This window comes from Trachemys scripta, chromosome 12 (assembly GCF_013100865.1).
Source record: "Trachemys scripta elegans isolate TJP31775 chromosome 12, CAS_Tse_1.0, whole genome shotgun sequence".
In the NCBI taxonomy this organism is placed as follows: Eukaryota; Metazoa; Chordata; order Testudines; family Emydidae; genus Trachemys; species Trachemys scripta.
The window spans coordinates 34,579,648-34,590,777 of NC_048309.1; the positions used below are offsets into that span (position 1 = coordinate 34,579,648).

An 11,130-nucleotide genomic window follows, 5' to 3' on the forward strand; every position below is an offset into this window, starting at 1 on the left:
TGGTTTGAGATGATTTGTTCATGACAAATCTCTGTTTGCTGCTACTTATCACCTAGGTCTGATGACTATTTTAGTTATACAGAAAATAAGCATTGAAACCCAAGAATTTCCAAATTAATGTTCAAGAAATCCAGATAGGCTAATTTCTAGAATTACATAAATAGGGCACCCAACTAACCTAACTCTGTCCTGTCACAGAGTTATGTAACTTCCCATAGAGTCAAAACACACTGAAAAATTATGCATAGGTAATATTTGAATATTGTTTTTTATTTTATGTAAATAATGGTCAGTCCCCCTTCCTTCCACCCATTATGTTTCTAACGGAAAATGTCTCCATCAGCAGACATTAAGATGGAGTTCATGTCAATAATTTAGGGATAAATATATTACAAGGATGTTGAAATTTTCCCAAAATATCCACAGGATATTCACCATTAAAGAAAATCCAAACATCTTATGAGAAATGATGTTATGCTAGCCAAACAACCTAAACTCTGCACTGTAGTGACACCAGAAAGTGGGGGAAATGAAAAAAAAATGCAAAGGGTTTTTAAAAATCAGTGGTCTCAACAAAGACTAAAATGCTTTAATTATAATTGAACAGTGTGTGCCTTCATTTAATTCATATTCTTTAAGGGAAAAGTGTTCTGTTCAGGAATTTATTCAGGGCAGATTTTACCTCCTCATTTCTCAAGGTGTAGATCAGGGGGTTCAGAACTTGGGTGACGATGCAGTACATGAGGGTGGATATCATGTCTCTTTCAGAGGGGGAACCCGAAAAGGCAATCAGGTAATTACCAAGGACCGGCATATAGAATAGAGACACCACGGCGAGGTGGGAGGCACAGGTGGAAAAGGCCTTTCTCCTGCATTCCTGTGAGCAGACCTTCAGGAGGAGGAAGGAGATGATATAGAGGTAGGAGAGAAGCGTGAGGATGAACGAACACAGCGCGATGCTCCCGGTGACGAAGCTGAGCAGTGTCAAGTTGAGGTGGATGCTGCTACAGGCCAGGCTCAGCAGGGGCTTGATATCACAAAAAAAGTGGTGGATTTTATTGGGGCCACAGAAATGCACCTGAGATGTCATGACCGTGTGCATCAGCGCATGTAGGAAGCCAGTGGCCCAAGTGGCCGCTGCCAGGAACAGACAGGCCTGTGGCCTCATGACCAGCCTGTAGCACAGCTGGTTGCAAATGGCCACGTAGCGGTCATAGGCCAGGACGGCCAGCAGTACAGTCTCACTGCTGCCCAGGAAGTGGAAAAAGTGGAACTGGGCCAGGCAGCCAGCAAACAAGATGGTCTGGTGCCCTGAGAGGAAGCCGGCCAGCATCTTGGGCACGGTGACCGTACTGTAGAAGATGTCCAGGCAGGCAAGGTTTCCCAGGAAGAAGTACCTGGGGGTGTGGAGCCGGGGCTCAGACAGCATCACAGCTATGATGGCAACGTTACCCAACAGGTTGGTCACGTAGAGCAGGGCGAAGACAACGAAGAGAGGGCGCTGTAACACCAGGAGATGGGTAAGGCCCAGGAGGACGAACTCGCTCACCACTGTCTGGTTCTCCGTTGCTGTGGAGGAAAGAAGGCAAAGCAGGAGAAAAGCAAACATGCTGAAGGTGCCATCCAGTGCCATGTCAATGGTCCCGTTCACAATGCAATGGGATTGGATGGAATCAAACACTTAGAGGTGGTGTTTTCTGGTTACATCTGTAAGTGCCTTCTGTACCCAGTCAGAGTAGTACAAAGAAGGAGAATAATTATAGAGCTCTGCATTTCTTCATGACTCTGAGAGAGAGTAGGGTGTGTATGAACACAGAGAGACAACTAGCTCTCCCGATATGATGATCCACAAGGAGAGTTTTTCACTTAGAATCATAGAATCATAGACTATCAGGGTTGGAAGGGACCTCAGGAGGTCATCTAGTTCAACCCCCTGCTCAAACCAGGACCAATGCCCAACTAAATCATCTCAGCCAGGGCTTTGTCAAACTGGTCCTTAAAAACCTCCAAGGAAGGAGATTCCACCACCTCCCTAGGTAACGCATTCCAGTGCTTCAGCACCCTTCTAGTGAAATAGTGTTTCCTAATATCCAACCTAGACCTCCCCCACTGCAACTTGAGACCATTGCTCCTTGTTCTGTCATCTGCCACCACTGAGAACAGCCGAGCTCCATCCTCTTTGGAACCCCCTTCAGGTAGTTGAAAGCAGCTATCAAATCCCTCTTCATTCTTCTCTTCTGGAGACTAAACAATCCCAGTTCCCTCAGCCTCTCCTCATAAGACATGTGCTCCAGACCCCTAATCATTTTTGTTGCCCTCCGCTGGACTCATTCCAATTTTTCCACATCCTTCTTGTATGTGGGGCCCAAAACTGGGCACAATACTCCAGATGAGGCCTCACCAATGTCGAATAAAGGGGGACGATCACATCCCTCGATATTCTGGCAATGCCCCTACTTATACAGCCCAAAAGGCCGTTAGCCTTCTTGGCAACAAGAGCACACTGTTGACTCATATCCAGCTTCTCATCCACTGTGACCCGTAGGTCCTTTTCTGCAGAACTGCTACCTAGCCATTCGGTCCCTAGTCTGTAGCAGTGCATAGGATTCTTCCGTCCTAAGTGCAGGACTCTGCACTTGTCCTTGTTGAACCTCATCAGGTTTTTTTTTTTTTTGCCCAATCCTCTAATTGTCTAGGTCCCTCTGTATCTGATCCCTACCTTCCAGTGTATCTACCACGCCTCCCAGATTAGTGTCATCTGCAAACTTGCTGAGAGTGCAGTCCACACCAAGCAAAACTTTACAATTCATATGAAGGATTGGATGCAGGGCACTTAGGCAATGGGGCTGCCTAACCCCATGACACAGCAATGATTGTTCCAGTACCTGGAAGAGAGTATAAAAGAAGGGACAGTGACATCATCAGCCCATTTCTCCTCTCCCACCTTTACTGAAGGCAACAAGCTTGTTTGGAAGACACAGAACCATTTGAACTGGGGGAAGTGGTCCTAACTGGAAAAGCTTTCCAGTTACAATAGACTACTGTACGTTTTGGGGTAAGAGAAACCTTATTACATCAAATTTGACATAATCTGATAAAGTCTAGGAAATAGCTTGCATTTTTTAATCTTTCAGTTCGTTTGGTAACTAATTCTGAATTTCTATGCTTATACCACTTACAATCTCTTAAAATCTCTCTCTCTCTTTAGTTAAAGAACTTATTTTAATGTTTTATCTAAGCTGGAGTGTTTTTGATTGAAGTTTGGGGAATCTACTCAGGTTACAAAGGCTAGTGCATATTCATACCCTTTGATGGTATGATGAACTCATTAATGAGTACAAAAACAACAAGGAGTCTGGTGGCACCTTAAAAACTTTCATGAGTAAAAACCTCACTTCTTCGGACGCATAGAGTGAAAGTTACAGATGCAGACATTATATACTGACACATGGAGAGCAGGGAGTTACTTCCCAAGTGGAGAACCAGTGTTGACAGGGCCAATTCAATCAGGGTGGATGTAGTCCACTCCCAATAATAGATGAGGAGGTGTCAATTCCAGGAGAGGAAAAGCTGCTTCTGTAATGAGCCGGCCACTCCCAGTCCCTATTCAAGCCCAGATTAATGGTGTTGAATTTGCAAATGAATTTTAGTTCTGCTGTTTCTCTTTGAAGTCTGTTTCTGAAGTTAATGAGTGTACTCTGATCAAAAGGGTCTTGAGTAGTGTTAGACGCACATTTCTGGGGAGAAAAGAAAGAAAGAAAGAAAGAAAGAAAGAAAGAAAGAAAGAAAGAAAGAAAGAAAGAAAGAAAGAAAGAAACTTCACAAACACAGAATGAAACAATCCCAGAACCGTAAAACAAATCTAAATGAACGAGACAGACAAAGAGGCAATGAGTTGTCTGCAGTCCAGTAGCCATCAGTGGCAGAGCTGGAAATAGAAGTGCTGAATGTTAACCTAGTAACCTACTCCCTGGATTGTGTTGTCTTGCAAACATGATATACTAGGGCTATTCTGCATGCTTGCATTTGTGGATTCAGAGGCTGGAGACTGGGTTTTCCATCTGCGCTAAGGGAGTTTGAATATCTTACTTTTTTGGCTGTCCCATGCTATTCCCTTCCAGCTCTAATGTGGGTGTCTTTTGTCCTCATAGTGGAAAGCCTGTGACAATGACTGGAGTGGAAGTGCACTGGAGAGAAATATCAGGGATTTTCATCAGTTCAAACAGGAAGAGAAGAGCAAGTTCTTGTTGGCTTGAAAATCTGGATGGCTGTTCTGAGCCCCTGGAACAAAGGAGCCTTTTTATCACATTAGCACTCTGAATCCTTGGTGGAGACCAATTTCTGTTCTCTTGATGGATCCTTTGGGAGCAGAAGCTGTGAAACACATAAGCATTTCTGTTTTGTGCACAAAGAAGCCAAGTGCTCCCTATGGAAATCAAAGCTTTACTGCACAGATAAGAGCTGCTGGGAAAAGTAAACAAATAAAGCTGTTGACCTACGGGAGTTAGGTACCAAACACCCATTAAATTTATTTGAAACTCCCAGTTTAAATAAATAAAACCCTGATTAGCAAATATTGTATTTTACTAAAGCCACTGAGTTTGGGGTAATCATGATTTTGAATTTGGTTCACTATTATTCACGGTCCAACAAACCCATGGAGGGTTAAAGTGGACACAACAAATTAGACATTAGTTTGAAATGGGATATAGTATCTATAAACAGAACCAAAGCAATTCAGAGCACTGGTGTTGTAAAGAAGGGAGACAATTGTCCCAGGTCATCAGGCTCCAGTGATGACCCACACCACACCCACTACAGACCCAACTGAAAATTGGTTGGAAATTTTTCACAAAAGAACTCTCATAGAAAAATAGCCTTTTTTAAAAAAAATGGAACTGTTCATGAAAAAACTCAACATCAAAACAATGATTATGCAACACAGAGCAGATGATGCAACCTCAACTCTGCCCTGCAAAAATACCACAAAAGAAAGAAAGAAAGAAAGAAAGAAAGAAAGAAAGAAAGAAAGAAAGAAAGAATTACAGGGCAAGGGAAATGGGGCTGAGCAGGAGGGGATAGTAAGTGAGCAGGTACCAGAGCATGGGCTTGGGTGAGCGGGACAAAAATGGGGTCAGGGTGTATGAGCAGGGATGTGGGGGGAGAAGAAGGATTTAATGGCAATGTTGGACACATTGGGGAACATGACGGCCAGGGCCATGCATGACACCTGGTGAGAAAGAAGAATATGTAAATGAAGGTCCTTTGTTTGGGAAAACAGGGAACTCCAAACAACAGTGAGAGGTACTCTGGCTTCCCTGTGAAGGGAAACATGCCCTTTCTTCCATGGCTGAGGCTGGTGGAGAGACTTTGGGGGCATCTTCTCTTTTTACTTTGCTGCTGGCTTTTGAGGGATAGGATGGTCACTCATTTATTTGATAACTTTGATTCCCTCACCTATTCCCTTTCTCTTTTTTTACTTTTCCTCCATTTCCCCCCAGGAATAAACTTCTTTGTCATATTATTTTAATTAGTTGGCCCTGGATTCCCTACAATTATGATCGGTAAAGTCGTAGAGGTCACTGGGGTTGTTTATTAAATTATACACCCAGCCACTAATGGAAGCACCAAGCACAATGAACCCAGGGCCCCTTTGGTTCCAAGGTGAGTCACTGAGCCCCTGAGGAAGGAGTAATAAGTGTCTCTACCACCCCTGACATGTTCACAGAACAATCCCCAGGGGTAACAAAATAAAAAATGGAGTTCTGGTTGAGAGAACATATCAGAAATTTAACTTCATTACAGGAATACTTTAATTATCCTCAAACCAGGCATTACAAACCCAGGAAATGCACAGTTCATGTTAAATCTAAAAGAAATCTAAACATATTAAGGTTTGGAAATGCACAGTTAATGCACCCAGAGCCCCTTAACTGCACTATAGTGACACCACGATGGAGAAAAAAAGAAAGAAATCAAACATGTGCTAAAAAATCTGGATCCGCAGACATTTAAATGCGTTAATAATAATTGTATGGCAGTTGTACGATGTAACTAAAGGGCAGAGTTAAGGTTTCTAGTGAAGGAGAAGATTTAAATTACAAAGTATAAATGGAAAAATTATTAACATTGATGTTTTTTTTAAAGCAGAGTACATGTAAACCACATACTTATAGTGCAACTTTTGGTCACCCCATCTCAAAAAAGATATATTGGAATTGGAAAAGGTGAACAAAAATGATTACGGGTAGGAACGGCTTCCGTATGAGGAGAGTTCAATAAGTCTTGGACTTTTCAGCTTGGAAAAGAGATGATTAAGGGGGGATATGATAGACATCTATAAAATCATGACTGGTGTACAGAAAGTGAATAAGAAAGTGTTATTTACTCCTTCTCATAACAAAAGAACTAGGGGTCACCAAATGAAATTAATAGGCAGTAGATTTAAAACAAGCAAAAGGACATATTTTTTCACACAACGTACAGTCAGTCTGTGAAACTCTTTGCCAGAGTATATTGTGAAGGCCAAGACTATAACCGAGTTCAAAAAAGAACTAGATAAATTCATGGAGGATAGTTCCATCAATGGCTATTAGCCAGGATGGGCAGGTATGGTGTCCCTAGCCTCTGTTTGCCAGGAGCTCGGAATGAGCAACAGGGGATGGATTCACTTGGTGAATAATGCAGCATTCCCTCTGGTGCACCTGACATTGGCCACAGTCGGAAGACAGGATACTGGGCTAGATGGACTTTTGGTCTGACCCAGTGTGGCCATTTTATGTTCTTATTTCTTTTAAGTCTAAAGAAAATGGGAGAATCAGTGGAGAGGAGGTATGGATTTTAGTTTGAATCCTCTGTTTCTGCATATGTACAGAGAATAGAAACTGACATCTCGAGGAGGGATGTGGCAGTTACTGGACTTGGTCAATAACTGTTTCTGAAACTTTATAGAAAGTTTCCATTAAGGGCAAGCAATCATGTAGATTACACATATTCACTACCTGAGCCAGAGCAATCAGGGCTCGGGGAGGAAAGGCTAATACTATGTAAGTTGGAGACAGACAGCCCTGTAGATTCAGCAACATATTGATGCAGAACCAGGAGATGTGTCTGCTGTGATGGCTAAGTTACTTTTTTATCCAGGCTAGAGATTCCTGGTCTCACTGGAACCGAAGAAGACAATCAACTATTAGCTCAAGGACTCGAATTGCTGCCAGCTGGAGGTCCAGAGCAGCTTCAGGTCTGGTAGTATTGGCTTAAACCTGACCTGTCTATAAAATAATGCAGCAGGCAGGAAGCATTGTAGTAAGGAGATATTTATTGAACATGCATGAAGGCTAGTGTCAAATGCTGAGTAGCCTGTGCTGGGTGGATAGTAGCTTTTCCCAGCTTGCACTCCTGAGAGTACAACAAGGTAAGTGCTGCCTGGAATTTGAACCTGCTTCATAGTTCTACTCATGCTATACAAGGGGTGGTGGTCTTTTTTTGATGTGTCTCTCAATGCACAGAAGTCAAAGATTTCAGTAACAATAAGATTTGTTTTGGACTAAGCCTGGGATTTTCAAAGAAGGGGTGCTAGGCACCTAATTCCCCTTGACTTTCACTGGGATTTGGGGACCTAGCTCCCTTCATCTCCTTTGAAAATCCCACCCTTTAAGAATATTTTCCCCATTATTCAAACTCTCCTATGTCCATCTACAGGTTCTAAAGTGCTAGTTAAAAAGACAAAGAGGCAGAACATGTGTGATGTCTTGTTGAACATGTCGGTAGTCATCAGCAAAGAGCACTGACAAGAGGAATGTTTACCCTTCTCGGTGATCACCTATGTGATTTAGGAGCATAGGTGCCATTGAAAGTCAATGGGTCTTAGCCTCCTAAATCACATGGCTGCTTTTGACGATTTTACCCCAAGTGCCATTTTCAAAAGTGACTTAAGGCCAGATTTCCAAATATATTTAAGGGACAAATTTGAAAAGATATTTAGGCACCTAGTCAGATTTTCAAAAGCATCTGGGCACCAAAGACCCACTGAGATCAATGGCTGTTGGGCATCAGGGTGCTTTTGACAAACCCACTAGGCACCTAAATATCTCTAAAAATCTGGTTCCAGGTGCCTAAAAAGGCCAATAAGTACCTAGTGGTAATTTCAGGTGTCTTAGCAGGTTAGCTGCCTATCTACAGTTGGAATCAATCATTTCTAAATCTGATTTCCTGATCACATGAATCTTCATGAGGACTGAGACTGAAAACTCTCTTTCTCAGATGCAGTGCAGTTGTCCATTGGCCAGGGTAAAGCTTGTCTGCACAGAAGATGGAGCTTTCTCGGTGGCTGGTCTGAAACTGTGAAAGGAACTTCTACAGAATCTAAGAACCACCTGTGATGGGTTGGATCACAGAAACCCCCTTGGGACTGCCAACTGATATGTTGAGACTACTTCTAACCTGTTTTTCCTGCCAGCTTGGGACTCCAGAACTTTGTCTGTTTGAGCCAGACACGCTAGCCTGCTACAAACACAGCCCCAGGTCTGAACCACGTCCCTCAAAAGCTGCAGGCTTCACTGAAAACAGCTTAAGAAGTGTTCCTGTCTCCAGCACTCAGATGCCCAGCTCCCAATGGGATCCAAACCCCAAATAAATCCCTTTTACCCTGTATAAAGCTTATACAGGGTAAACTCATAAATTGTTCGCCCTCTATAACACTGATAGAGAAATATGCACAGCTGTCCCGCCCCCCCCCCCCGCAAATATTAGTACATACTCTGGGTCAATTAATAAGTAAAATCCTACTTAATAAAATCACGTTTAAGTGGTTCCAAGTAATAACAGACAGAACAAAGTGAATTATCAAGCAAAATAACATAATACACGCAAGTCTAAACCTAATACATAAGAAAGTGATTACAGATGAAATGTTACCCTCAGAGATGTTCCAGTAAGCTTCTATCACAGACTGGATGCCTTCTAGTTTGAGCACAATCCTTTCCCCTGGTACAGCCCTTGTTCCAGCTCAGGTGGTAGCTAGGGGATTTATCATGATTGCAGCCACCTTTGTTCTTTATCACTCACTTATATAGCTTTGCACAAGGCGGGAATTCTTTGTCCCTCCCACCCTTCCTTCTAAATGGAAAAGCACCAGGTTAAAGATGGATTCCAGTTCAGGTGACATGATCTCATGTCACTGTAAGACTTCAAGCCTTCATTCCACCCAGCCTTACTCACAGGAAGGCCTGCAAGCAAACAGAGCCATCCACAGTCAATTGTCCTGGTTGATGGGAGCCATCAAGATTCCAAACCACCATGAATGGCCCACACTTTGCATAATTCCAAGAGGCCCTCAGAGTTATATTTCATATTTCTAGTTTCAGATACAAGAATGATACATACATACATACAAATAGGATGACCACACTCAGTAGATTATAAGGTTTGCAATGATACCTTATGTGACAAAGTTCTGTCCTTGACTCTGTGGGTCCTGCGTTTCCTGACAGATTTTGCTAGCCTCAGAGGCTCACTGTGACCCTCCACATAGCCCTTCTCTCTCTAGAGGCAAGGGTCACAGTCTACTGAGCCATTTTCATCATAAGCCAGCAAAGAAGGTGAGGAGAAGCAACCCTCCCTCGCACAGTCTCTGTTGTCTCCCAGTATCAGCGGCGAACAGCAGAGGCTAACAGAGTGAGTTCGCCTCGGGAGAGCTCACTGAGGCTTTCATCTGCGGGTTTCTCTGAGTAGTTACTGCAACAGCTGAGGAAGCTCTTAAGAGGAAGGTGATATGGAAGATGAGCGATCAGCTGTTGTAACCTGCACAGGTTGTGCCATGTTTGTCTTTCTTCCACAGGACAGAAACAACTTTGTCTGTACAAAGTGCAAGCTGGTCTCCATATTGGAAGAGAAGGTTCAAGGTCTGGAGAAACAAGTATCAACTCTGCATTGCATAAGGGAAAATGAAGATTTCCTGGACAGACGTCAGGAGATGCTTCTACGGCCACAACGTTCTGAAGATTCAGAGCAGGCGCAGCAGGGACAGAAGGATGATGAAGAAATTTGGCAGCATGTGACCTCCAGAAGAAGAAAGAGGAACGTCTATGTACCAGCAATGGAGATATAGGTGAGCAATCGTTTCCATGTTTTCTCTACAGGTACTAATGTGGAGAGTGGAATAGATGACACATTTGAGAGAAGGGAGCAGAAGGAGAATTCACTGATTGGAAGGCAAAAGATGCAGTGTCCTAGGGATGAGGGTTCCACAACCACCACTCCCAAGAGGAGGAGGAGGGTGGTGGTGGTCGGGGACTCCCTCCTCAGGGGGACTGAGTCATCTATCTGCCGCCCCGACCGGGAAAACCGAGAGGTCTGCTGCTTGCCAGGAGCTAGGATACACGATATGACGGAGAGATTGCCGAGACTCATCAAGCTCTCGGATCACTACCCCTTCCTTCTTCTCCACGTGGGAACCAATGATACTGCCAAGAATGACCTTGAGCGGATCACTGCAGACTACGTGGCTCTGGGAAGAAGGATAAAGGCATTTGAAGCGCAAGTGGTGTTCTCGTCCATCCTCCCTGTGCAAGGAAAAGGCCTGGGTAGAGACCATTGAATTGTGGAAGTCAACAAATGGCTACGCAGGTGGTGTTGGAGAGAAGGCTTTGGATTCTTTGACCATGGGATGGTGTTCCAAGAAGGAGGAGTGCTAGGCAAAGACGGGCTCCACCTAACGAAGAGAGGGAAGAGCATCTTCGCAAGCAGGATGCCTAACCTAGTGAGGAGGGCTTTAAACTAGATTCACCAGGGGAAGGCCTGAGGTAAGTGGGGAAATGGGATCCTGGGAGGAAGCACGAGCAGCAGAGCGTAAGAGGGGAGGACTCCTGTCTCATACTGAGAAAGAGGGATGATCGATGAGTTATCTTAAGTGCCTAAACACAAATGCAAGAAGGCTGGGAAACAAGCAGGGAGAACTGGAAGTCCTGGCACAGTCAGGGAACTATGATGCGATTGGAATAACAGAGACTTGGTGGGATAATTCATATGACTGGAGTACTGTTATGGATGGATATAAACTGTTCAGGAAGGACAGGCAGGGCAGAAAAGGTGGGGGAGTTGCACGGTATGTAAGAGAGAAGTATGACTGCT

The 11,130-nt window shown here is 43.8% G+C and overlaps 1 protein-coding gene across 1 annotated transcript; it reads right to left on the reverse strand.

The window, feature by feature from the left end:
- Positions 1 to 634: 634 nt before the first annotated feature.
- LOC117886295 (olfactory receptor 12D1-like) lies at positions 635 to 1,558 on the reverse strand. Its single transcript, XM_034787979.1, has one exon. The coding sequence runs from the start codon at positions 1,427 to 1,429 to the stop codon at positions 635 to 637; it is 795 nt and encodes a 264-aa protein (XP_034643870.1). The 5' UTR covers positions 1,430 to 1,558.
- Between the last annotated feature and the right edge of the window lie 9,572 nt (positions 1,559 to 11,130).